Here is a 24,953-nt window from a genome sequence, read left to right on the forward strand (position 1 = left end):
GAGCATGCTTAGTCTCATCACCACGACCTTGGTCTGGGTGCCACTCCCAATATCCGTCTCAGTAACCTGCCCTCCTTCACACGCATACCACCCATCACAAATGCCTCTTGCTGTTTATATATCTACGTGGATGACTTAAATGCAAGGATAGTGTCATACACACAAAAAGCACGTGAGAATACATTTTTTCGATTCGTGTATGATATATGTAATGGTTGTGTGACCCGTACAACCAGAAAGGTCATTATTATAGATCTCGAAAGGTAAGCAGAGTTGGGTCTGCTCAATGTTGGGATGGGGAAACAGAATGAGAATACCAGGCGTTGCAGCCTCGTGCTGCAACGTGGCCGGGAAATGACAGCACACCAAATTATTCCTGCAGCTATTTGCGGAAGTTGAAGGGCTAACCCTGTGTGAGAGAGTGCGTGTGGCAGGTTTTCTCCAGGTACTCCAGTTTCTTACCAGCCCAAACGCTCACGATGGTAAAATACATTTTCAACCATCCCAATGCAGGTCCCTCACGCGTCTGGGGGACTCCGTGAGGGTTCCTGGATAAATCAAGGGCAATGTTACGATAATACCCACACTTGACTTTCAATAAAGCGGTACCTGTTGTTTTTTGGGCTAGATGCGTGATATTAATAGCGCTAACGATACATTTAAACAGCAATGAATGTGAAAAGACTGCTAATAATTCCGACACGATCTGACACACCTGATAAATGACGAGTCAAGGGCACAAGGAATGAGACAATGACATCTCAAAAATGGCTCGGGCCACAAAGCCACAACAAATTGGGAGTTGTTCATCGACCAGGGAGAAATAATACATGAAGTCAAAAAAGACGTATGGCTCCATCAATCCGTTCCTGTTAAGAACCCTGAGACGCCATTGGAAAGGGCATTCGTATGTCAGTGGATAAATAATCATAGAAGCACATGTTACGTAATATGAAGTGTAAATCTGTTGAAAGACCCGGGTGAGGTGAAGATAATGGTAATAATGATGCCGGCATCATTGATATTGCGTACTTTATTAATAGTAACAGCGGGGAGGGCAGGAGGGGGATCGTTGGCTCCGCTTTGAGGTCTTTGTGCGTGAATGGCGCTATGCATCTTGTGCCGTTGTCGACTTATAACGCCACCGATGCGGGTCGCGGGTGCGTTGTGCAGTGCGCCAACCACTACGCTCCACCACGACCTTACAACACAATCGGCACCAACCGCAAACACCGACTCTACCCTTGCACCCAACACACGTCAACAGCAACATCCGCCACACGGGAGTGAGCAGCCGATACAAGCGCGACCCTCGTCAAGGGTAGAGACGCACACGTCCCACTCGGCGCCCTATCGACAGCATAGGCCTCATCGCGAACATCAAAGCGCCCGGGGTGCCAAGAGCGCGAATCCCGGCGCTGTTCCACCACCCCGCGCACCCGACCCGACCCCGAGCCCCCCCGCACCTGTAGCTGTAGCTCGCGAAGCGGCCGCTCTCCCGCAGCAGAGCCTTGTACAGCGCCAGCACGCGCGTCCTGCTGGGCGCTGCCATGACACCTTGGCGGGGTCCTTCAGCTGCGAGGACGCAGGGCTGAGGCGGCCGCGGCGATTGCCCGATTTAAAGGGGACGCCGCGATGCGGCGGTGGGGTTTATACGCTGCGATCCATACTTGCGAGCGCAACGGCGTTTTTTATTTTTAGCGCGCCGATCAATCGGCCGTAAACGCGGGTCTGGGGGTGGTCGCCTTCAGTGTGATCGGAGATTCGCGATCGCTACATTAATGTTGGGCGCGCGTCCACGGGCAGCCCGGCGCGGGACGTCACCAGCAGCAGCAGTGGGGGGGGGGGCGACACGCGTGGCTCAGGTGGGGACGCGAAGGCCGCCGCCGCAGCTGCTGTCGTTGTCGTCGTTGTTGTGTAACAAAGTACAGCGGCACTTGCTCAGTCCACTGCTGGATGAGCTGTCGTTAATTATCCAGCTTTAACCTATGTCCTAAACAGTCGCGTGTACCTCCCTCGGCTCTGTTCTGTCGTTGCGTACATGGCAGCGGCAGTATGCTCGAGGTCTGATCGCCAAGAGCGAGCGAGCGAGAGGGCTTCGGGAGAGAGTCCAGTCCGTGTCGTCGCTGCGCTCTTCCTCCTCCGCTGCAGGAGCGCAGACTCCGGGGGGTTTTAACTGCGCGGTCCCCAGTTCGCGTCGCATGGCCACAATCGCAACACTGGCGCTTCTCTTTCAGTTGACATCCACGAAGGAGAGGCGCGCGTCTCGTCACTCGCCACTCATCATCCTCATCACTCGCCACTCATCATCCTGTCGCGACCAACAGAGTTGGGTGACGCAGTGGCGAGATGGTAACTAGCTCGCCTGATACTCAACAAGGACTCAAGGAGGTCGGGAGTTCGATCACGACGACGACGATGTTTGGAGTCTGCACGTTCTCCCCGTGGTCGCATGGATTTGTCTCCGTGTCTTCCGGTCTCTCCCTCCGCATTTAGAATCAACATGCGCCCAGAGTATCTGTCTGCCGCTTTGTTGAGCCATCATTTGTGAGCAGGTCGCTTCTGAAAAAGAGCCGTATAGCTCAGTGGGCCTTACCTGGTCAAACAAAATAATTTATATTTCCCGTGAACTTCGCCCATTGATTCCTCATACTAGATTCCAAGCTTTCATCTCATGTTGAGCACTAGGCATATCGGTGGACTGTTTCGTCTCATGCAGTGTTCCACCAGCACCACACGACATGTCAAAACGTTTTTCTTCCCACGCACTGAGCGCCTTTGAAATTCCTCGCCATGGTGACTTTCCCCAAGCTCTTATAGCCTTGCTCAACGCAAGAAACGTGTTCTTTCATATCCATTACAACCTTGAAGGGGCTGTGTGTTGTTGGACGTTTGATGGTTTGGGTCCTTTTGGCCTACTGGGCTCAGAAATTGTGTGTACAAAAAGAAACCCCAACAACTTGATTCACAAAACAGCAGCAGCAGCAGCAGCCTTTACAGAATTCTGCAAAGTGCTGATGTCTCTCGTTGGGTGTGGGTTGGACACGACGAATGAAGGGATTATGGGACGGTGGTCAAATGTGTATATGGATAGTCCTCGACGTAGGAAGGCCTTCCGTTCGTAAGTCGGACTGCCCTTAAGTCGGGCGTTTGTAAGTCGGAGACTGCACAAAATAATTGTGAAAATCCCCCACCGTCTCTTCAGAAAATTCGAGTAAATCGCAACCGTGATGGGGATCCGCTGTTGTGTGTATTTAATCAACAAATTCAAACTTTACTCCTTTAAAGACGACTTCATTAAACCATGGAACATTTTCGTAAATTAGTATCCTCGGTGCCTTGTGCGTCGTGTTATTTGGTGGCTCGCATTAACGCCGGGATTTTCACGTTTGTCCTGTTCCAGGTGATGCTCGTGACGCTTTCGCCATCTCCTTTTCAGGGCAGCAGCTGCCCCAGCCCTGCCCCCGTTAGGACTCCGTTAATTGGCATTGATCAGCTCTAAAACATTTACAGCTCATTGCCGCTCAACTAAGTTAACTAAGGCGTATGTATAAAATATGTGCTGTAGTGACCAATGATTGTCAACGCTGCCAATAGGTACGTTTGAATTGTTAACGGCTTATTTTTTTTTCGGATCTAAATCGGCCACACACTTATTTTACACCCGCAGACCACTTCCTCAAGATTGTTCCTCGGATTAAAAAAGAAATAGTCACTGGCATCGCTCGTCACACGAATCCTTTGTAAAGGCTAGGAGCAGTGTGCAGGAAGGTGCTTCGAAAAAAACAATCGGGGCAATTAGTAATTATTTACGCGAGCGGAATTACAATTCAGGCTGTTTCTCAAACCTCATTCGCTGCCACGATTCCTCACCGCCCTACCCACGGCGCATCGCTCTCCACAGAACCCGGGCCCGCACTTAACGCCTGCGATCAAAGAACTAAAATCAAGAGATGAGCGTAGGCGGGCGGGTAAGCTTCCCTGGCGCGTGGCGGTGGAACACTCGCTCGCGGTGGGGGGCCTGGCGGCAGCGGAGAGCCGGGGGAGCGGGGGGCGCCGTGACGGCGCCGTGGCCGGCGCGAGCGCGTTGCTCGGAGCGGGACGGGCCCCGGGGTGGCTCCGTCGCAGTGCTGGGCCGCTCGTACGAGACGGACGATGTGACCAACGTGACGCCGCACATCCTGGGGCTTGTCGGGCGGCAGCTGCACAACCAGGAGCACCACCCGCTGTGGCTCGTCAAGGAGCGCATCAAAGGTGCGCGGCGATCGGGGGGTGTTCACTCGCCGTCAGAGAGCACTTAGCACTCAGCACCCGGTATTAATTAACCAGCACCCAGCACAAATGGCACCAAGCGCTCAGAATTAAATATTCACTGACCAGCATGACAGCATTCAATTCTTACCAACCAAAAATCAATAGCTACCACCCAGAATCCAGTATTCAATACCTACCTCCCACAAATTAAATTCCTTCTAGCCAAAAAATGTAGACGTCTGCGCGTAGTCCCTAGCATTCCATAGTACCCAGATTGTAATTCACGCAACTACTCAGCATTCAGTGCACAGCATTCAGTATGCTGAATTCAGTGCTCGGCATTCAGTACCCAGCACTCAAGAGCTCCTGCCCAGCACTCTCTTCCCATTCTCGAGTACTCTTATTAGCACCACCCAACGCTCGCTGGAGCAGCGGTAACAAAACATTTTCACGTGCAGTTTTTCTCCGACCTCGCCGTTTTTTCTGCCACGCATTCAAAACACAACCTTGCCCAAAACAACACAATTGGCAGCAGCAACAACAACAACAAAATCCCTTTCCTTATTTCTGGCGAAAGGAAAATTATTATCGCCGCGGATAATTTCACCGCGCTCACGGAATTGCGCCGGCCTCGGCGCACAATTTATGCGTTGAGCCGCGACGGGTGAACCGGCACACCTTCATTCTGCCGCCCACGTCGCCATTAAATATTCACCGGTGTTGTCTCGGCTCCGATTGCGTTTCGGATGCGCTGCCGAGGTACGCTGCTCGGGAATAATTAAGCAGCTATTCCTCCTCCTCCCCCTTCCTCGTGGGCTCCAGAAACTCTCGCTCCTTCCAGGTTTGACTCCCCGCGTGGCAGTAAAATATTTATTAAGGCCATTGTCTCGTCCAATGCCTCCCCTAGGTTGGCTCGGCCTGGAACGAGCACCTGGCACGGAGAGTTTGATTCACACGAGCGCGCACGTACGAGCACGCGTGCTTAAATTTGTCATGGGTGTGAATGTTTGTGCGTGAGTGCATCTGTGCATCAGTACACATGTGTTTGTGCGCATCGGAGTATGTTGGGAGTGGAGACGTCCTGGTAAGTACATTTTTCTACCAACCCAGCAATTTGAGTGGGGCAATGGTTAGCACAATGCATAATGAAACCAACTACTAGTTATGGGCCTCCCCTAGGTCGACTCATCCTTAAATTAGTTCCTGGTGCCATGTGCAAACAATCAGCGCTGGGGGAGACAAAGGCAGCCAGGCATCGGACAGGCCACACCAGCCCCTCGTGCGCCGAGCCTGCCGTAAGTGCTCTCTAACAGCACTTGCCCCAACAGTCTGTACGGCTATTGGGGGGGGATCTTTATCTTCATACGGGCACGTGCGTTTGTGTGCAGCATGCAAACTAGGGCCCACAACCATACCTGGGCCCCAGTGCCGCATTCTCAAAACGGCGCTTATTAAAATCTCGCTCAAACTCGCGTCGGAATAAAAACATCGGCGCGAGAAAGTGACGCACGCGCGCCTCTGCCGGCATCTGGCACGCCATGTGTCTCTTTCAGGCTGAGCTGACCTGAGGGAAGACCCTGGCTGGCTGCATCTCTCAATTAGTGGCAATTACTACACGAGGCACGCCCCAGCACAGTCTGCTCAAACTTACACATGAGTCGGGGGGTGGCGGGGTGGGTGGGTGGGTGGGATCTTGAGGAGAGGGAACTGACAGCGTCTTTCCTGCCGGCCCCGGGTTGAGCGATGATGCGACGTACGTCGCGCAGCATCCGCTAATTGCCGCGTCGCCTGGTCTTGCGCTAATGACGTTTGCAAACTCGTGAACGCGTGCGCGGGGGGCCCTGCGACAGTTGAGAATGACTACGCCTGCATTGACAGCCTCTTTGAAGTTGCGTTAGTCTTTTTTGAGATATTTCTCAATGCTTCCGTCTCCTTCTGTTTGATCGGAACGATCGAGCCGTTGTCGACCGACCGCTCGATAGAGGCCTCCCCATGCCATGTGGGGGGCGTGGGGATTGGGTGGAGAATCTCGCAGCACGCGATGACCTCCGTGTGATCTACCAACCCCACCTGTGCTGGCGTGATTGTGAGCGTGCGCGCACCGGGAGAGGGAGGTCAGCTGGTTAAAAATGTGGCCACGGGAGGATATTTGATGTACCAGCCTTCATGGATCCCCTGTGCCTACTCACAAAGGGGGGGGGACCCCTTTGGCTACTCCGCATGGTTCCCCTTGGCTCCTACACATGCGTCCCCTTGGCGACTTGGCCCTGAACTTCAACATCTTGCCCCTAGTGTGGATAAAGCAGTCTATCGGAGTGGTCCGAGAAGCCGTGGCCATCTCTTGAAAACTGAATTATCTTCCAGCACGTTGGCGCGAAACGTCAGACATCACGCCTAACTACGCCTAACTACGCCTAACAGTACATCCCGTAAATGCATCGGACACTCGCGCAGCGGCACAGCCAAGAAAGCCTCCGCAGTAGCATTCAGCTCGAAAATTCGTAATATTTTTACTTTGTTGTGTTTTATTCGTTCAAATATTTCACCTGTAAAAATCCCCCGTTGATGGAAAATATCGTTTGCAGGGGTGCCCAGGGAGTCGCCCGACTCACCCATAGCAAACAAGTAATGAAACGTACACAGTCGATTGAATAACCGTCGTCACCGCCGTTGCCACGTGTTTCCCTCGCCCCCCCACCCCCTCGCCCCCACTGGGGCCGCCGGCCACCGCGCGCCGCAGACTTCTTCTACAAGAGTTTCACGAACCGGCGCGGCAACCCGCTCTTCTCGGTGTACGACGCGCTGCCGCCCGTCGTGACGTTGGAGCAGAACTTCGACAGCCTGCTGGTGCCTCCCGGCCACCCGAGCCGGCGGCGCAGCGACAGCTACTATGTGAGCGGGCGCCACATGTTGCGCGCGCACACGTCGGCGCACCAGCGCGACCTGGTTCGCTCCGGCCTCAACGCCTTCCTGGTGGCGGGAGACGTGTACCGGCGAGACGCCGTCGACTCCACGCACTACCCGGCCTTCCACCAGCTCGAGGGCGTGCGGCTGTTCGACCGCCACTCGGTGAGATACCAGACACCTCCCTGCCCCTGCCCTCCATGTAGCCCGGCTCTTGTCTGTGGGTTGACCTCTCTGGCCCTCGTAGATGCTTGCTAACAGCACTTGCCCCAACAGTCGTCGTTAAGACTTTTCGGGGGTGTCTTTGTGTGTGTGTTGACCCCTGCGTGGGGAAAGGTAGTGTAGCGGTTGGTGCGCTGCGTTATGAACCCGGCGTGCCGGGGGTGGCGAGTTTATTCCGAGCTCCGCGATGGGGAGCGACCGCTCTGCCGCAATCATCCCTGGTCTAAACGCCCCCACCCACCCACAGACTCACCCATGTGTGTTGTGTGTCAGTGCGTGTCGGTGTGTGTCAGTGCGTGTCACTGTGTGTGTCGGTGTGTGTGGGGAGCAGTAGTGTAGCGGTTAGCTTGCTGCACTATGAACCTGGTGACCCGGGTTCCGTTCCCGATCACGGCCAACATCAGTGGCGATTATCTGAACCGGTGCTTGACCTCCCCTAGGTCGACTTAGCCTCAAATGAGTACCTGTTGCAGTGTGTAAATATCGCCACTGGGGAGACAAAGGCGGCCGGGCATGGTGTTGGCCAATCACCCCCTCGTGTGCCGTGCCAGCCTTCATAGGTGCTACTCGCTAACAGCACTTGCCCCAAGAGTCTGTTAAGGCTTCACGGGGGATCTTTGTGCGCACCGCAGCTGTTTGCGGAGGTTCAGGGCTCAGGCGCGGAGGACCTGCGTCTGTTTGAGAGCGGCGCGAGGAATCCACTCAAGCAGGAGACGCACACCATGGAGGCTGTCAAGCTCACCGAGTTCAACCTCAAGGAGACGCTGCAAGGCCTCATGGGATACCTCTTTGGGGAAGGTGCAGGCCTAAAAATATTGCTTTTGGGATCTTTATCATTACCAGCATTAAATCAACTTCGGTCGCACCAAACATCAGCTTTCTATCCCTTCCCTCTGAAACCCAAATGGCCTTTGTGTGGATTTAATCAGCACGCTACCAAACAGCTCTCCTCTCTAATCCGCAGCTTTTAACTCAGCACTTGAATGTTGTGCACGCAATCGCGACGCTGTGAGCTGGGAATGATCTGGCATCCGTTCCTTGATGAGTCTCTCCCCTCTCAGTCAGTCGTTTGCAACAAACCCAATTCTCTGCGATTGTTTCTAATCCCATTTTATACTGTCCCTGATCTCACTTCTGCACCCCGTTTGCGAAAGTATTGTTAGTGTTTACCGATGGAATGCAAAGTTTTCCTTTCAATAATGAATTCTCACATTCAACCATTCAATGTCTCATTGAATCAATCAATCTCTGATTTAATCATTCAATCATTCTCATGCAATTGCTCATTCACCCATTCAGTAATTTAGTATTTTATTTTCAATCATTCATATTAATTTACTCAATCATTAATTTAAAAATGAAATCTTGCAATCGCTTATTCAATCATCCACTCAATCATTCATTATCTCATTCAGTCACCCAATGAATAAATAATTTTCCCACGCAACCCTTCAGCCTGTCTGCTTGCTTTGACAATCTGTGTCTATTGCCATTGAGCCTCTTAAGCTTCCCCTGTAGATCTCTTAGCTCTGTGCGTTTCGCTCTAAATTCCACTGGGCCGCTGTCACCGGCTGACCCAAGGTAATGTTTTCATCCGAGACTCGCTTTCTCGTTGGGTCCTCACCTGGAGAAACACAATCAATGATGGAACCCCGCTTGTGGGCAGGAGACCAACGGACCGTAGCATTCCAGTGGATGGATGATGGCTGATCACGAGGATAACGATCGGTGTTTGGCGCGAGTGGCCACTAGATTTCAGTTCAGTCCAGGTAACGGCATTGGCGCCGTACTCCGTGCCGGGTGTTGCCAGCCAAAGTTGACCCGCTCGTCCGCTGCTGTGCTGCGCGGGGCAGGCGTGCAGTGGAGGTGGGTGGACTGCACCTTCCCCTTCACACACCCCTCCTTCGAGATGGAGGTGCTGCACCATGGCAGCTGGCTGGAAGTCCTCGGCTGCGGAGTCATGGAGCAGCGGATCCTGGATGGCGGTAGGAGCATCGACACAATGGCAGTGGCCGCAGTGCCACTCGGATCCGCTTGGTAGAAATGCACCCCACTTGGCTCATCCCACCTCCAATCCGTTCCACTTAGATGCAATCCAGTTTGCCATTAAAAGCCATTACCATCAACTTTACAACACTCCATTCTACCAAAACCCACACTGTTTTGGTCCATGTATTCCGTTCCATTCCGCTTCACTGCACTCTACTGCACTCCATGTTGTTGCGATGCTGCATGGTGACGATGCAGTGCTGGAACTCGGAAATCGAGTGCCCCGCTTCAGTCTTGTCGGGTAGTGGAGGGGTTAACGGAAATACTTCTGGCAGAAAATTACCACCACGTCGCCGAATCCAAAAACACAGTCTGGATAAAGGTTCACGTCTGTCATTACCATCGGCAACAATGATGCTGGATGAAGGCCTACCTAATGATGTGAATTTTTTTATAAAAAATAGCAAACACCCATTAAATTAATACCATTGCCATATAGCAATGTGGATGTCATCGTCAGCCAAGATCGATCCTCTGCTGGATGATAAAGGTCTCAAGTTACGGTCTTCGCTTACTTGCAATCTGCGTCTGTATCCATTTTATCGATGGGTATAGCCTCTAAATAGGAATGTATTTTCGCGATGGCGTACATACAGAACAATTTACATCAACATTAAAACACAATTTATATATTTTTATATATTGTTGTCCTTCCCTCCAACCTCCGATTAGCACGGTTTGCGACGCACGGTGGGAAAGTTCAACATTCATACATACTGCACTATAAACTACTATATACTACACGACTATACACTAGTTTACACTACACTATACATTACACTACTAGACACTATATCACTATACTCTATCGAAAACTCATCTCTTTAGAACTGCTTTTTGTGTTTGGTTTGTTGCCTTTCCCCCGCAACTCCAATTAGCACGGTTGGCTATATACATTGTTCTCCGTGCTGCCAATACGTTGGTGATGTCTTGGCAGATGCTTGGCACAGTATGAGCTGACAGCAACCTCGCTCGATTTCCGAGTTGAATCACCTCAAAGAAGCTGAAAGTAGTTTGAGCAAAACGTTGTACGTTGGTGTTGAATCCAGGTGGGAAAAGTCTAAAGCCACCAGTGAAGAGATTGATTGGTCAGAATTTGAATGAACGTGTTGGCTACGTATAAATAACACCGTGTCAAGCGTGGCAATCTTATCGGGTGTGCAGAAGGGTTTAATGACGATAATTTTGGCGTTAAAATAAAAAAAACACCACTACCACGTGGCCCAACCCAAACACAAATATGGATCATAATTGCACTGGCTACGAAAACCGACATTTTGATCACCGCTTGTTGCTTGCCGCTTGGCATTTTGAGTCTTTGGGCCTGTGCTTGGCAAACTGTGAAGAGAAAACAAGAAAAATCGGTACCCCGATCGTGGAGTTGAACCCACGGACCCAGCTTGGCGGTTGGGCGTCGGTCCCGCGAGGCTCCGCCGCCACGCCGGCCCCGCGGTGGGCGCGGCCGCGTGACGGGCGTCCCCGTGGCGACCTTGCCGCCGGTTACTGATTGCGCCGCGGTGGCTATTGGCATCCACGAGCGGGACATTTGTACCGGAGGACGGGCGCGGGGGCGGCGTGCTGGGGGGTTGCGAGTTTATTCCGGGCTCCGCGATGGGGAGCGACCGCTCTGCCCCAATCAGCCCTGGTCTAAATGCCCCCACCCACCCACAGACTTGCCCGTGTGTGTTGTGTGTCAGTATGTGTCACAGTGTGTGTGTGTGGGGAGCGGTAGTGTAGGCGATTGGCGCGCTGCACTAAGAACCTGGCGACCCGGGTTCCATTCCCGCTCACGGCCAATGCCCGTGACGATTATCTGAACCGGTCCTGGGCCTTTCCTAGGTCGACTCAGCCTTAAATTAGTACCTGCTGCGGTGCTGGCCTCCCCTAGGTCCACTCAGCCTCAAATGAGTACCTTGTGTGGTGTGTAAACATCGCCACCCCCTCACCATGCCAGCCTTGATAGGTGCTCGCTAACAACACTTGCCCCAACAATCTGTTAAATGCTGTACGTGAGACACCTTTGTCATTGTGGGATTGATATAGCAGCGGTTAGTGCTCCGCACGCCAGAGTTCGATTCCCACTCATAGCCAAAATTGGTGACAAATATCTGAACGGGTCCCGGGCCTCCCCCTAGATCTACTCAGCCTTAAATGGGTACTTGGTGCGGTGTGTATAAGCATTGAGCAGACAAGGGCGAGTGGGCAGATCACTGGCCACACCACCTCCTTGTATGACGTGCAGACATTAATAGGCGCTTCATAACAACTGGCCCCAACAGTCTGTTAAAGTCTCTATAGGAGCGAGGGTGTGGTGTGTGTGTGTGAATGTGCGTATGTGTTGTGTGTATATGCCTGTGTGCATGTGCCTGTGCGTATGCTTGTGCGTACGTATGTGTGTGTCCCTGTGCGTATGCTTGTGTGTGCATACGTGTGTGTGCGTATGCTTGTGCGTGCATATGTGCGTGTGCCTGTGCGTATGATTGTGCGTGCGTACGTGTGTGTGCCTGTGCGTATGCTTGTGTGTGCCTACGTGTGTGTGCATGCGTATGTGTGTGTGCACGTGTGTGTGGTTTTCTTAAACAGCCGCTTTCTATCCGAGATTGGATTTTTTTCCCCAAATCAATTGAACGGAGCTGTCCCAGTTTAAAATAATATGAAGGCGGATAAATAAATAAATAACCATTACTAACGGAAGGTCACCTCGGGAGGCCTTCATCCGAGCATGTTTGATTTGCCGTGCACTCCTGTGTTCACGAGAAACTGCATGTTGGAATCTCAATGGTACGGATAAATACTGCCCATCGCTTTTTATTTTCAGTTTTAAAGGCCTGTAATGTTTCCCTGCTGTTTGATTTTAGCTGGGTACGTTCAATGTGTGAGCGCGTGAGAGAATAGGTGAATGCGTGAGTGAATTAATGAGTTACTGACTCAGTGAGAGAGTGACTAATTGAGTGAGTGAATGGGTTAAATGCGTGCGTGACTGAATGAGTGGGTTACTAATTCAAGGAGAGAGTGGCTAATTGAGTGAATGTGTGACTGAGAGGGTTACTAAATCAATGAGAGAGGGTGAAAGCGTGGGCGATTGAGTGAGTTACCGATTGAATGACGAGTGGCTAAGCGAGTCAGCGAACGAATTAACGATTGCGTGAATGAATGAGTAGTTCAAGGATTGAGCACGAGTGGGTTAGTGACTAATCGACTGAGTTAGCAAATAGCACGGGGTGGGTGAGTGAATAAATACGTGAGAGTCTGCATGTGTCAACGAGTGAATAAATTACTACAGTAAACCCTCGCTGAGCGAGAGTTCTGGATTCGAGGGTTTTGCATATTCGCGAGTTTACTAAGAGTTTAACAACTCCCTATTCGCGACCCGCCAGACTCCAGTGTTCGTGAAGCGTCAGACGCCCGACACCGGGGAGGTGCGTACAGAATGTTGTTACATTTTAAACGGTCAGCGAAGATTAGGCACACTCCCTCGGTTGCCTGCTCAGTCATCAGTCTCGCAGTAAGCCGACTCTGAACTCGCTATTGTGCAGTTTTACTTCATACGTACTTGAGTTTTACAGACTCGTTTATACATTTTAGTATGAACGAGTTGACTTGTGAGGTCCATTAAAAAGAAGGCGAATGCAATCGGGGAAAGTGTTGTGGCTAGGGCTCTCCGGAGTGCTAGCATGATAACAGCTGTGCAGTGTTGTCAAACGTCGGCATCTTCCGAGGAGTCATCCTCCTGAATTCCTCACCACCACCTCCATGTCGTCAAATCATTATCATCAAAGGTAATACAAAAAAACACATTGTTCTTTATAATTTATAATGTATTTATTGTAGTCATCGTTTTTAAACATTTACCATTCTCCCCCCACCCCCCCCCCCCCCACATGTTCACTCGTACCAGGAACGTAACTACATTTTTCCCATTGGAGCGAGGCTTCTGCGCTCACGAATTCTGCATTCGCAAGCGTTGTCAAGAACGTGACCCTCGCGGTTAGAGAGGAGGGTTTTATAATACGTGTATGATTGATTGAGTGAAGGAGTGAATAAATGAGTGGGGTGAGTGATTTTGTCAATGGGTGTGAATGAATGGGTAAGACGGTGAACGACTGTATGAATTTGTAAACAATTGAGTGAATCGGTGGGTGAACGAGTGAGCCGTGTATGTAAATGAACGCAGATAAACAAGGAATTGCCATTGCGAGTCACCGCACACACACGGGTTTAAGGACTGCGTGGGTACATGAACGATTGAATTGACGAGCGAGTAAATAAATGAATTTGTGGATGAGTGACTGAATGAATGAGTGGATGAGAATGAGTGAGCGAATGAATGGGTTCGTGATTTAATGAGTTTCCCCCTGTTGCGTGTGCGAAGCGGGAGCGTGGTGGTGTGACTGAGTAAATTGTTGAGTAAATAAGTGGATGAGTGACTAATTAGAATTATCTCTCCCTGTCTATGCTCAGTGGGGGCGACGGACCGCACGGTCGGGGTGGGTGAATGAGCGAGTGGATGAGCGAGTGACTAGGAGTGGATGAGCGAGTGGATGAGCGAGTGACTAGGAGAGGATGACCTTTCCCCATCTGTGCTCAGCGGGGGCAGCGGACCGGGTGGGATGGGCGTTTGGCGTGGGGCTGGAGCGTCTCGCGATGGTCCTCTACGGCGTTCCCGACATCCGCCTCTTCTGGAGCTCCGACGAGCGCTTCCTGCGGCAGTTCCGCACCGACAGCATCCACACAGCCATCCACTTCCAGGTCAGAGGGTGGCCCCGAGATGTCAGCTGCCTTGCCTGGTGTACACGAGGTCATGGGTTTGATCCCGACCCTGACGACGCCTATTGTATATTTGGAGTTTGCATGGCTCTCTCTCCCCGTGGTCGTGTGTATATTTTTCTCCTGGTCCTGCGGTTTTTCCCTCCACATTTAAAATCGACATGCGTTTTAGAATGTTTGGCTGATGTAAATGTCCACGTGATAAGCCACTTTGTGGCCAGGTTGCTTCTGAAAAAGAGCAATATGGCTCAGTGGGCCTTACCTGGTAAAATAAAAATAGTAAATACGAGAAGTGGCAATGCATCTGTCTGTCGATTGCCACCAATTAATATTTTCACGAAGTGCACACTGAATCGTGCATGTAAAAATATATTACATATGATTTATGCAAATTATATGATAATATGACGTGTAAACTAATGGGCCGAATGACAGAGAAAAATCGAAAGAAACGAGACGGAAAATAATTAGAACAAACACTATTTATCATCGAATCGCGATCCTGAGATAAGTCAAAGCCATTTGATTTGTTAATTATTCATACGTAACTGTACAAGTGTTACAAATTGTACCAAAGACCGGCTTGTGTTCATTGAGCTGCAGCTGAAGAATGTTTAATCAATCTATTTCGTACCGGAGGTGCACCAAACCACAAACACAATACAATAAAAATTCAAGACAGTTACAAAGTTAAGGGACACCAGTATCGCGGTGATCGTCCTATCGTGAAATTGAATATCATATCCACACCGTGAAAAATGACATCGCGAGCAGCGCCAGTTGCAGGCGTGTTGCGGCAACATGACAGTGGCATGACGGCCGTGCTCTTTAACACGCATGACGGTCACGAGAGCAGTCTCACGGTGACGTAACTCTTTCCTGTTCCAATGGTGGACACGTACGTATATATTCACGCACATCATCGCGACAGCCTTGCTAAATACAATGTACGCTCACCGCTCGCGCGTTACGAGATTCGGCGGTGAACGGGACCCCTCACCCTGCCACTTGCAGTTGCCTCGGTAACGGTGAAGAGTCTTCTCATTTTAGTGAGAGGGCAGCGGAAAAACAGCGCATCTAAACCCATTGTTGTACTGTACTATGTTCCCATGTCTTCCCCCCCCCCGCCTTCAACCAGCACTGACCATTGCAGTAAAGTACCGTCAATTACCTATAGGAGCTTTTTGCCAGTATCAAAAATTATGGAAAGAGTAAGAATAGCCTTTACACTTGCTGGCAATAAAACAGGTGACAGTGCATATCTTATCAGACCATGTTTGTTATTGCATGTTTTGCCACAAGTTTGTGTGGTTCCTGCATACTTGATGCCTTGCAAAAGGGATCTCTTTTGTGTTTGAACATCTTAACACCTCTTGTATTATTGTCGGATATTGTAACAGGCTGTTATTGCTTCATTCCTCGCACTCTCAGAACTCTCCAGTTGGTCTTGTCTGTGGTGCCTCATTTGTCTTGATCCTTTTGACTACAAATCCAGACAGTCTTAGACTAATCATTATTTAATCCACAAAATTCCACGTGTTTGCTCATCAATTAATCGAAGAACTGTTTCACAGCCACGGATTATCGAATTAATCAACAGAGACACGAAAATCAAAGCCATCTGTTTTATTGCCAGAAATGTTATAAACATATTCTTCTTCTTTTTTTCATTACAGTCACAGAGCCCCCCCGTGATCCGCACAGCGTGGGGAGCTCAGGACTTTTAAACGTGGATAACGCTGATGCCAATACTCTGCCCGCCGACAAGGCACGTCCATCAGAATTGACAGATTGTCATCCATTCTCCCTGGCGGTTTCACCGCCGGCCTGTCGCGAGCGGCCCCAAATAGGAGCTCTAATTCTGACTTGCGCCAACACGTCGCACTGTTCAGAAATGTTTGTGTATTGCGAGAAGAAGCCACCCACTTAAATTGCGTAAAGGTTGTGGGCCCGTGACTGACAGTGAAATTGTAATCTGTCGTTCTCTGGCCCAAGGGACCAGTGAAAATTAGACACGCGGAGGCCCGATTCACAAAAGTTGCACCCAAATTTTTAAAGAGAAACACGCCAATGTCTCCATTACGAACGTCGGGGAAAACGCAAGCCCGAGTTATTTCAGCCACTTAATCGAGATGTGAATCTGTCCCGTTTTGATAATCATTTAGAATTAATAACGCGCACAGTTTCTGTTCATTCTCATACAGATTCAGGGGCACGGGAAACCACAGATGGCAAGAGCCGCTGCCACCGCTGCCAACAGTTACCCAAACTCTGTCGTCCTACATTGGGATATTTGGCCAATACAATTGTAGTGAGTCCAGTTGAGTCGCAGACGTTGTTCTTTAGAGGCAACACTTTTATTGTCACATCAACCCGTTAACACAAAGGGGCAACTGCCCCTTCACCAGATACAGCCTAGGGTGGTGACCACCCAGCTAACTACGCTATACTGAGGGGTTACAGCGATGAAGGGTCAGACCCTCACTCGGGATTTCCGACCACGTGTTGATGCCTCGGAGAGCTTCCAGCTTGTAGATGTGGAGCTTCCAGCTTGTAGACGTGGAGCTTGCAGCTTGTAGACGTGGAGCTCCAGCTTGTAGACGTGGAGATTCCAGCTTGTAGATGTGGAGCTTCCAGCTTGTAGACGTGGAGCTTCCAGCTTGTAGATGTGGAGCTTCCAGCTTGTAGACGTGGAGCTTGCAGCTTGTGGACGTGGAGCTTCCAGCTTGTAGACGTGGAGCTTGCAGCTTGTGGACGTGGAGCTTCCAGCTTGTAGACGTGGAGCTCCAGCTTGTAGACGTGGAGCTTCCAGCTTGTAGACGTGGAGCTTGCAGCTTGTGGACGTGGAGCTTCCAGCTTGTAGACGTGGAGCTTGCAGCTTGTGGACGTGGAGCTTCCAGCTTGTAGACGTGGAGCTTCCAGCTTGTAGACGTGGAGCTTGCAGCTTGTAGACGTGGAGCTTCCAGCTTGTAGATGTGGAGCTTCCAGCTTGTAGACGTGGAGCTTGCAGCTTGTGGACGTGGAGCTTCCAGCTTGTAGACGTGGAGCTTGCAGCTTGTAGACGTGGAGCTTCCAGCTTGTAGACGTGGAGCTTGCAGCTTGTGGACGTGGAGCTTGCAGCTTGTAGACGTGGAGCTTGCAGCTTGTAGACGTGGAGCTTCCAGCTTGTAGACGTGGAGCTTGCAGCTTGTAGACGTGGAGCTTCCAGCTTGTAGACGTGGAGCTTGCAGCTTGTAGACGTGGAGCTTCCAGCTTGTAGATGTGGAGCTTCCAGCTTGTAGACGTGGAGCTTGCAGCTTGTGGACGTGGAGCTTCCAGCTTGTAGACGTGGAGCTTGCAGCTTGTAGACGTGGAGCTTCCAGCTTGTAGACGTGGAGCTTGCAGCTTGTGGACGTGGAGCTTGCAGCTTGTAGACGTGGAGCTTGCAGCTTGTAGACGTGGAGCTTCCAGCTTGTAGACGTGGAGCTTGCAGCTTGTAGACGTGGAGCTTCCAGCTTGTAGACGTGGAGCTTGCAGCTTGTAGACGTGGAGCTTCCAGCTTGTAGACGTGGAGCTTGCAGCTTGTAGACGTGGAGCTTCCAGCTTGTAGACGTGGAGCTTGCAGCTTGTGGACGTGGAGCTTGCAGCTTGTAGACGTGGAGCTTGCAGCTTGTAGACGTGGAGCTTCCAGCTTGTAGACGTGGAGCTTGCAGCTTGTAGACGTGGAGCTTCCAGCTTGTAGACGTGGAGCTTGCAGCTTGTGGACGTGGAGCTTCCAGCTTGTAGACGTGGAGCTTTCAGCTTGTAGACGTGGAGCTTCCAGCTTGTAGACGTGGAGCTTGCAGCTTGTAGACGTGGAGCTTCCAGCTTGTAGACGTGGAGCTTGCAGCTTGTGGACGTGGAGCTTGCAGCTTGTAGACGTGGAGCTTCCAGCTTGTAGACGTGGAGCTTGCAGCTTGTAGACGTGGAGCTTCCAGCTTTAGAATGAAGAACCCCGGTCCCTCCCAGGGACCCACCTTATATCCCCCTGGGTCGGAGCTCCTCCGCCCTTAGCCCCGCCCGCCTTCTCGAGTGTTTTAGCTCCCTCTCGAGAGCTCTCCCCGAACACGCGATCACCCACTAGCCCCCCCCACCTGGGGGCCTCTCTGTGGACACTCCGGATCACGTGTCTACGGGGTCAACCAGAGTGCCATGGCCCGGGGCAACCCTGCCGTGGGCTGACACTCTCCCGCCCCCCCTCGTGGGAGCCCGCACTACGCGCTATGCATGGTGCCCGCGCTATCCCAGCGCTCACCAAGCCCCGATAGGGCTGGTACTACACCCGCCTATGGGGTGTCCGCGATGACGGTGCATCGCGCACCGTGCTGTGCTAGAGCCGGCCTCACACAGCAACCCACCCGGTCAATGAGTGTTGACACACGTAAACTAAAAACTATTCAACTATTTTTATTTTACCAGGTAAAGCCCACTGAGCTACGATACAGCTCTTTTGTCAGAAGCGACCTGCCCACAAATAATAGCTCAACCAAGTGGCTTATCGTGTGGACATTTGTAGCAGTAGCCAGATACTGTAAGCGCACTTTGATAATAAATGCGGAGGGAAAAACCGGAGAACCCGGAGAAAAATTTACGCGACCACGGGGAGAGAGACACGCAAACTCTAGATATACAACAGGCGTGGGAGGAATCGATCCTTCAAACTGCTAGAATACAGGAAATGGTCGGTCAGTCAGTGGGTCATGTGCTACAGGATAAAATGTTGGTACTCCCACCTCTTCCAAGATGCGTGATCGGCATGGACGATTAGGCCACCAAATACCCTCTAGAGAGGCATTCTAGAGCTCCTAGTTGGGAGGTCCTTCCGCCGACAGTGGCATGAGCCAGCAATTGCAGGGCTGCACCTTTACCTTTTACCTTCGCGGGCATCCACCACCTCGCCCGGCACGTATAGCCAGCTGGCCTGACCGACAGCCATGGTCTCAATTGGATATTTTTATCCCAAGAAACAATAACGTTCCCAATTAGTGGGCTCCGGCAACTCTCAGGGTTATGAACGGCGCAGGCGGACGGTCGCCTTGTGCGGGCTCATGTGACGGAGGCGTTCGCCAGAGACAGCGTTGGCAGTCTTCGCCCCGGATAAGCGTGCGTGTTTTTATTTACACAGTTAAACTAAAAATGATGTTTTATTTTACCAGGTAAGGCCCACTGAGCTTATATCGCTCTTTTCAGAAGCGTCCTGGCCACAAATGATAGCTCAATGAAGTGGCTTATCTTGTGTAAATTTATAGCATCCAAATACTCTAAACGCACGTTGATTCTAAATGTGGAGGGACAAACCGAGATGTCATCGTGGACAATGCAGTCGATGCCACCATGCCCCACCATTGCTTCCTTCCTTCTGCCAGATCCCATAACAATTATAGTTGATAAGACTGCAAAGGGCTGCTCTTATAGTCTTCTGCCATCTGGCTTTCAGTCTTCCCCTCAGTCACACGTCTCACAAAGTAATCCCAATTTTATAGACCCCTGGGGGTTGGTGATACTAACTAACTACTATTTTTATTTTACCAGGTAAGGCCCACTGAGCTATATAAATCTTTTTCAGAAGCGACCTGGCCACAAATGACAGCTCAAGGAAGTAGCTTATGTCGTCATTTAAAGCAGCCAAATAATGTAAACGAATATTTCTAAATGTGTAGGGAAATATTGGGGAGAGAGAACACGCAAACTCCAAATATACAGCAGCAGGCGTCAGGGTTGGGATCGAACCGACGACCTCCTGCGCACCAGGCGAGGTCGCGACTCTCGGTGGCGAGAGTTGCTGAGCACAGGCCCAGAGACCAAACACGTGAAGCGGCCGGCAACAACACAGCCACTTCCTCTCGTGTGGCGTCTGAAAAAACAATTACAGCATCGTGCACTGCACCAGCCATAATAGGTGCTCGCTAATAACACTTGCCCCAACACTCTGTTCACCCCTTTGACCTTGTGACTATAACCTGAGCCCTCTGATCTTGGCACCACCTGCCTGGATATTGGGAAAAGATTTTGAATTAAAAAAACATGCAACAAACAATCTACGGTGGAGAAACCTTCTTGTGAAAGAAGTCATGGCCATTGATGTCTCACCCGGAGCTTGAACTCAGGCCCTCAGATGTGCCGGACTGGGTTAGGTTTACTCTACCACGATGATTCTCAACCCTTTAGGGCGTCTGCTGACCTCAGTGGAGCTGTACACATGAACAAAAGCTGGGAACTTGAAGAGTGTAAAAAAACACGTGGATCAGAATCGGAATATGTATTTACACTGGAGGAATCCGATGGGCTATAAAGCTTTTTTTCACAAATGTTCAGTAGGGCCGGTCAGAACGTTACAACAACAAACAAGACAAAAACACGATGGGAGTGCAAAATATAGGTAAGGTAAAAAATCACTTAAAATATACACAAATAAAACTTATTAATTTTTTTCTAACCAGGTAAAGCCCACTTGGGTATTAATGCATTTTCCATAAGCAATCTGGCCACAAATGATAGCTCAACATTTAAACTTATAGCAGCGAAAATGATCTAAATGGATGCATGCTCGGAATACCACTGAGAGACGAGCAAGAAGAACACAGAGATGAAGGTACAAACGCAAATCAGAGACACTTTGAGCATTAGAGAAAGTCTGTGGGCTCGGAGGGCATGATGGCCGATGGCAGCCAAAGGAGTGAATGCACCCGAGAGCACGACCACAGGAAGTGAGGCAACGAGATCATCTGGTGCGCGGGAATGGGATGGATTGCGGCATCACGGTACCACGAGAGATGGCAACGGCGTGAGGAGTCCTTCATCCAGCAGTGGATGATGAGGATGATGATAAGACATCATTATAATGGTCGCACAAGGTTAGCCCACCAGCACCTCCCCAGACAGCTCTCGCGATTACCGCCGACGGCGCGCTTTGCCCGACATCTCTGCGTGCTCCCCAGGCCGTCAGCAAGTACCCGCCGCTCGTCAACGACGTCTCCTTTTGGCTGCCGCCCGACGGCTACGAAGAGAACGACTTCCACGAGCTCGTGCGCAGCCTCGCCGGTGACCTGGTGGAGAGCGTCACGCTCGCCGACGACTACGTCGACAAAACGTGAGCCGCGGGGTCGCGCGCTGCCACTGCCGCCGCCACCATCGCCTGCACGGGGGCTCCCCCCGCCGCGCGTGCCGGACCGCCAAGCAGGAGGGACTCCGATAGCAGGGGATGGAACCCGGGGGAACCGGTCGTCTCCTCTCTTCTCTTTCTCTCTGTTGGGGTTTTCGTGCATGTTGGCGCAACGCTTGAGCCAGAGACTGCGAGTGGCCGAGTTCGGGCCCTGGAGCTAGATTAGATGTTGCTCTCTGAGGTGCCGCGGTGGCGAGATGTTAACTGCCCCACCTGGTATGCAGGACACCTGTATATTTGGAGTTTGCGTGTCTCTCACTCCCCGTGGTCACGTGCATTATTTTCCGGGTCCTCTGGTTTTTCCCTCCACATTTAGAAACATACGTTTAGAGTCTTTGGCTGCTCTAAATTTCCACGTGATTACCCACTTAGTGGAGTTATCATTTGTGGCCAGGTCATACCTCAGGGGGCCTTACCTGGTTAAATGGAAATAGTTTAACGGTTTAGTTTAATAGTTTTAGCTGATGTCGATGTTAATTCATCGAGCCTGTAACGTTAAGGTATTGCACCCGAGCTCTGCCCTTTAGTGTTTGTCACAGGGTTATCACGAACGTGGATTGACTCTGCGCCAGTAACTACAAGGTGCTCAGTTTGAGCTATGGCGTTGATCGTCCCCCATTGGACCGCATTAGGTCACTGAACACTGAAACCCTAAAGTTCTGTGTTCGAACCCTGAGTCTGGAAGTCTCATGCGTGGCAGCATCGTGAACGTGGTGGGCCACCAATCGCTAGAAGCTATCTCTCTCTGCAGTTGGAGTGCTGGACCTGTCTCAGAGAGCTGATAATCCACTGAGCCAGCAGCTCCAAGGTTCTACGGTCGAGTTACCGTGAACGTGCTGTATGTATGTTGAACATCTTTGCACCGTGCGTAGCCAACCGTGCTGATCGGCGATGGAGCATTGAGCCGGATATTATGAATCCTGTGTTCGTGGGTTCGAGCCCTGTACACTGTAACCCCACGTTTGCCCCCTCGCCCCCCACCTCGCCCCCCACCTCACCCCCCCCGGTGTGTGTGTGGTGCAGCACGGGCCGGCGTAGCCACTGCTACCGCATCACGTACCGTCACATGGAGAAGACACTGACTCAGCAGGAGGTGGCGAAGCTGCACGAGCGCGTGGGCCGCGCCGCGCAGACTCAGCTCGGGGTCATAGGGCGCTTCTGACGGCCGCCCCCCCCCCCCCAGCATAGCCCTACAACACCCACAGCCACCCGCTATCTCGACCTCCCAGCCTCTGCCCTCACACTTGATGCCAGTACAGCAAGTAGGTCGCTGACCTACGCGTATTGCCATCGATTCGTATAAATTCTTAGGCTCACAAGACATGCATTGAATAACAAATGTGAGAATATCCGTATGTTGCATACACGGAGGCCGAGAGGAAGGCCTGGAAAAAGAGGCGGTTGGAAGTGCAAGTACAGCAAGTAGGTTAATCACCTATCAGTACGGATGTTTTGAGTGCTATTCTCTCGCATTTGTGGGCCTCCACTGGGTGGTGCACTTGAATTATCTCCCACTCGCGAAGAGACTCGCATACATTAATTTGTCAAACGTCCCCAGCAGGACCTTCCTGATAAATACTCCGAAGACTCATTGAAGGTTTCCTTTGTTAGTGAAGTTTTGTGTTTTCAAATTAAATGTTGATAGCGAGGAAGCTGCCATCTATGACCTTTTCTACTTGCTTGGGCTTCCTTCCAAGGCATTCATCAGCCCCAATGCTGGGCTAACACACACACTTATCAATTCTTACACGACATTCATTTTGTTTGACACGTAGGCTTTCGCGACCAATATCCATAATAGAGGTTTTTGGGTTAGATCGCGTAAATATATAAATGTGTCGTTAACATGTTAAAGAAGCGCTGCAAATGAACGGTGACAATGATGCATACATCAACAGGGCATTGAATACTAAAACCAAATCAAATAAGAGCATTGAAACTGCCCATGTAATTAAAACGATCAAAATACCGTACATTGCGGGAGTAACTGATCAATTGGCCAGATGTTTGGAAAAACAAAACATCAGAGTCAGATTTGGGACGGTACGTAAAATACAGAAATTAATATCTGGTACAAAAGATGTATTGCCGAAGCTATCATCAGAAGGTGTGTACAGGATTAACTGCACATGTGGTAAATGTTACGTGAAATATTACATTTTCCCAGCAGTAGCAGAACACGTGTGCCAACAAGGACACTCAATTGATTTTGATGATGTTGAAGTTTTGTGCAAAACTAGCTACTACTGGCCAAGACTAATTAGAGAATCTATCGAAATTGAAGGAAATCTAAATTACTTTAACCGTTCGGATAGGTACCGCTGTAGTGCTGCGTGGCAGCGAATTATCAATACATTATTTAAATGCATGCCTACAGAGGGCAGGTTACTTCAATAGGGATTACCGTTGGTAGGGCTATTTTAATAAACGCAATAGACAGGAAGTACAAATTCAAAGGGCTCGCATAATGCACATGCATCATGTACGTTGCCTCAGTAACCCCCCCCCCCCCCACATTGTGCAAGAGCGCAGAAGGGTGGCCTCTATATAATGAACGAAACAGGTGGAAACAGGTGGAGGACATCTCCACAAATCTGGCTGCCGACTGATGAAGCTAGTTGTAATTACTGGCGAAACTTCGTACTCAGATTGTAAATGTTGTGGCTTGGCTCTCCAACACACAACCGGTTAGTGCTGTACTAGTACACTACACAATATATACTACACTACTATACACTACACTACACAACTATACACTAGTGCTGTACTAGTACACACTATACACTACACTATACACTAGTGCTGTACTCGTGACGAATTGGCACGTTCTGTTTACGTGACAACCCTTATTAGTTGGCTGTGTCGGGTGGTGGCGGTTTCAACGACATTCATATATTTACGCGATCTAACCCAAAAACCTCTATCATGGATGACATTTATTTTACATTCACAGCAGTAAGAGCTTTGTTTTCTCGGAAAAAAATATCTTTGTATCGAACAAAAACATGTAATGAGTTGAGTTTGTGTTGCTTACGACTCAATCCAGGTAAATCCCAGAAACCAAGCAGGTTTGAGCCCGGATAGTGCTTGGATGCGAGCCCACCATGCATTCAGCGGGTGTTGTCAGCAGCTGAGGGACGACTTTGTGGGCAGCAGAGCACCTTGCAACGAAATCAGTTCTTGTACTGTACTTCACTGCTCCCACATATGCCACCCGCCTTCACCAAACTGCACTGACCAGCGTGATGAAGAATGGCCAAATAGTCCCTGCCCCCCCCCCCCTCGTCCAGCAGCAAATTGACATTGTACGTCGTCTGGCCTTTGGGAATCCTCACGTTTGCGGCCCTGAAGAATTGGGAGCTGCGGGTAACGAGGCACTCGGAAGCCATCGCCGCCTCCACGCGGGCCGCCACGTTGACGGCTCTCCTGGGCACGGCTGGGCGTTGACCGCCGTCACCAATGCCCCCCCCCGCCTCCTCTCATTATGAATGTTGTCGTTATTACCCTGCGTTGACATTTCAAACGCTGCGCGGCACGACATTATTTTTGTAGAAAATAAACGGAAATCGATCGCTTA

At 50.7% G+C, this 24,953-nt stretch overlaps 2 protein-coding genes across 7 annotated transcripts in view; one reads left to right on the forward strand and one right to left on the reverse strand.

Annotated features, from left to right (window-relative positions):
* The window catches only part of LYRM4 (LYR motif containing 4), a 103,340-nt gene extending 100,776 nt beyond the window's left edge, over window positions 1-2,564 (reverse strand). Inside the window, exon 1 of one of the 2 annotated variants that reach the window (XR_013588169.1) lies at window positions 1,467-1,870. Coding sequence is in view for 1 of the 2 variants with exons in the window: in XM_078613665.1 (XP_078469791.1) it covers window positions 1,467-1,552 (86 nt within the window). In the remaining variant the exon portion in view is untranslated. Of the gene's footprint in view, window positions 1-1,466 lie in introns of both variants that reach the window. The other variant, XM_078613665.1, reaches the window with a different exon arrangement.
* FARS2 (phenylalanyl-tRNA synthetase 2, mitochondrial) lies at window positions 1,678-24,953 on the forward strand. 5 transcript variants are annotated; one of them, XM_078613645.1, is made up of 8 exons: window positions 1,678-1,865; window positions 3,404-4,254; window positions 6,995-7,323; window positions 8,013-8,178; window positions 9,234-9,365; window positions 14,018-14,178; window positions 21,153-21,304; window positions 22,400-24,953. In XM_078613645.1, the coding sequence occupies exons 2-8, from the start codon at window positions 3,954-3,956 to the stop codon at window positions 22,536-22,538; spliced, it is 1,380 nt and encodes a 459-aa protein (XP_078469771.1). In that variant the 5' UTR covers window positions 1,678-1,865; window positions 3,404-3,953; the 3' UTR covers window positions 22,539-24,953. The 5 variants fall into 5 exon arrangements, with proteins under 5 accessions (XP_078469771.1, XP_078469772.1, XP_078469768.1 ...); XM_078613646.1 differs by having other exon boundaries at window positions 1,859-1,925; XM_078613643.1 differs by lacking the exon at window positions 1,678-1,865 and adding an exon at window positions 1,874-2,476.

The sequence above is a fragment of the Lampetra planeri genome, chromosome 42, assembly GCF_965212315.1.
Source record: "Lampetra planeri chromosome 42, kcLamPlan1.2.h2, whole genome shotgun sequence".
Classification (NCBI taxonomy): Eukaryota; Metazoa; Chordata; class Hyperoartia; order Petromyzontiformes; family Petromyzontidae; genus Lampetra; species Lampetra planeri.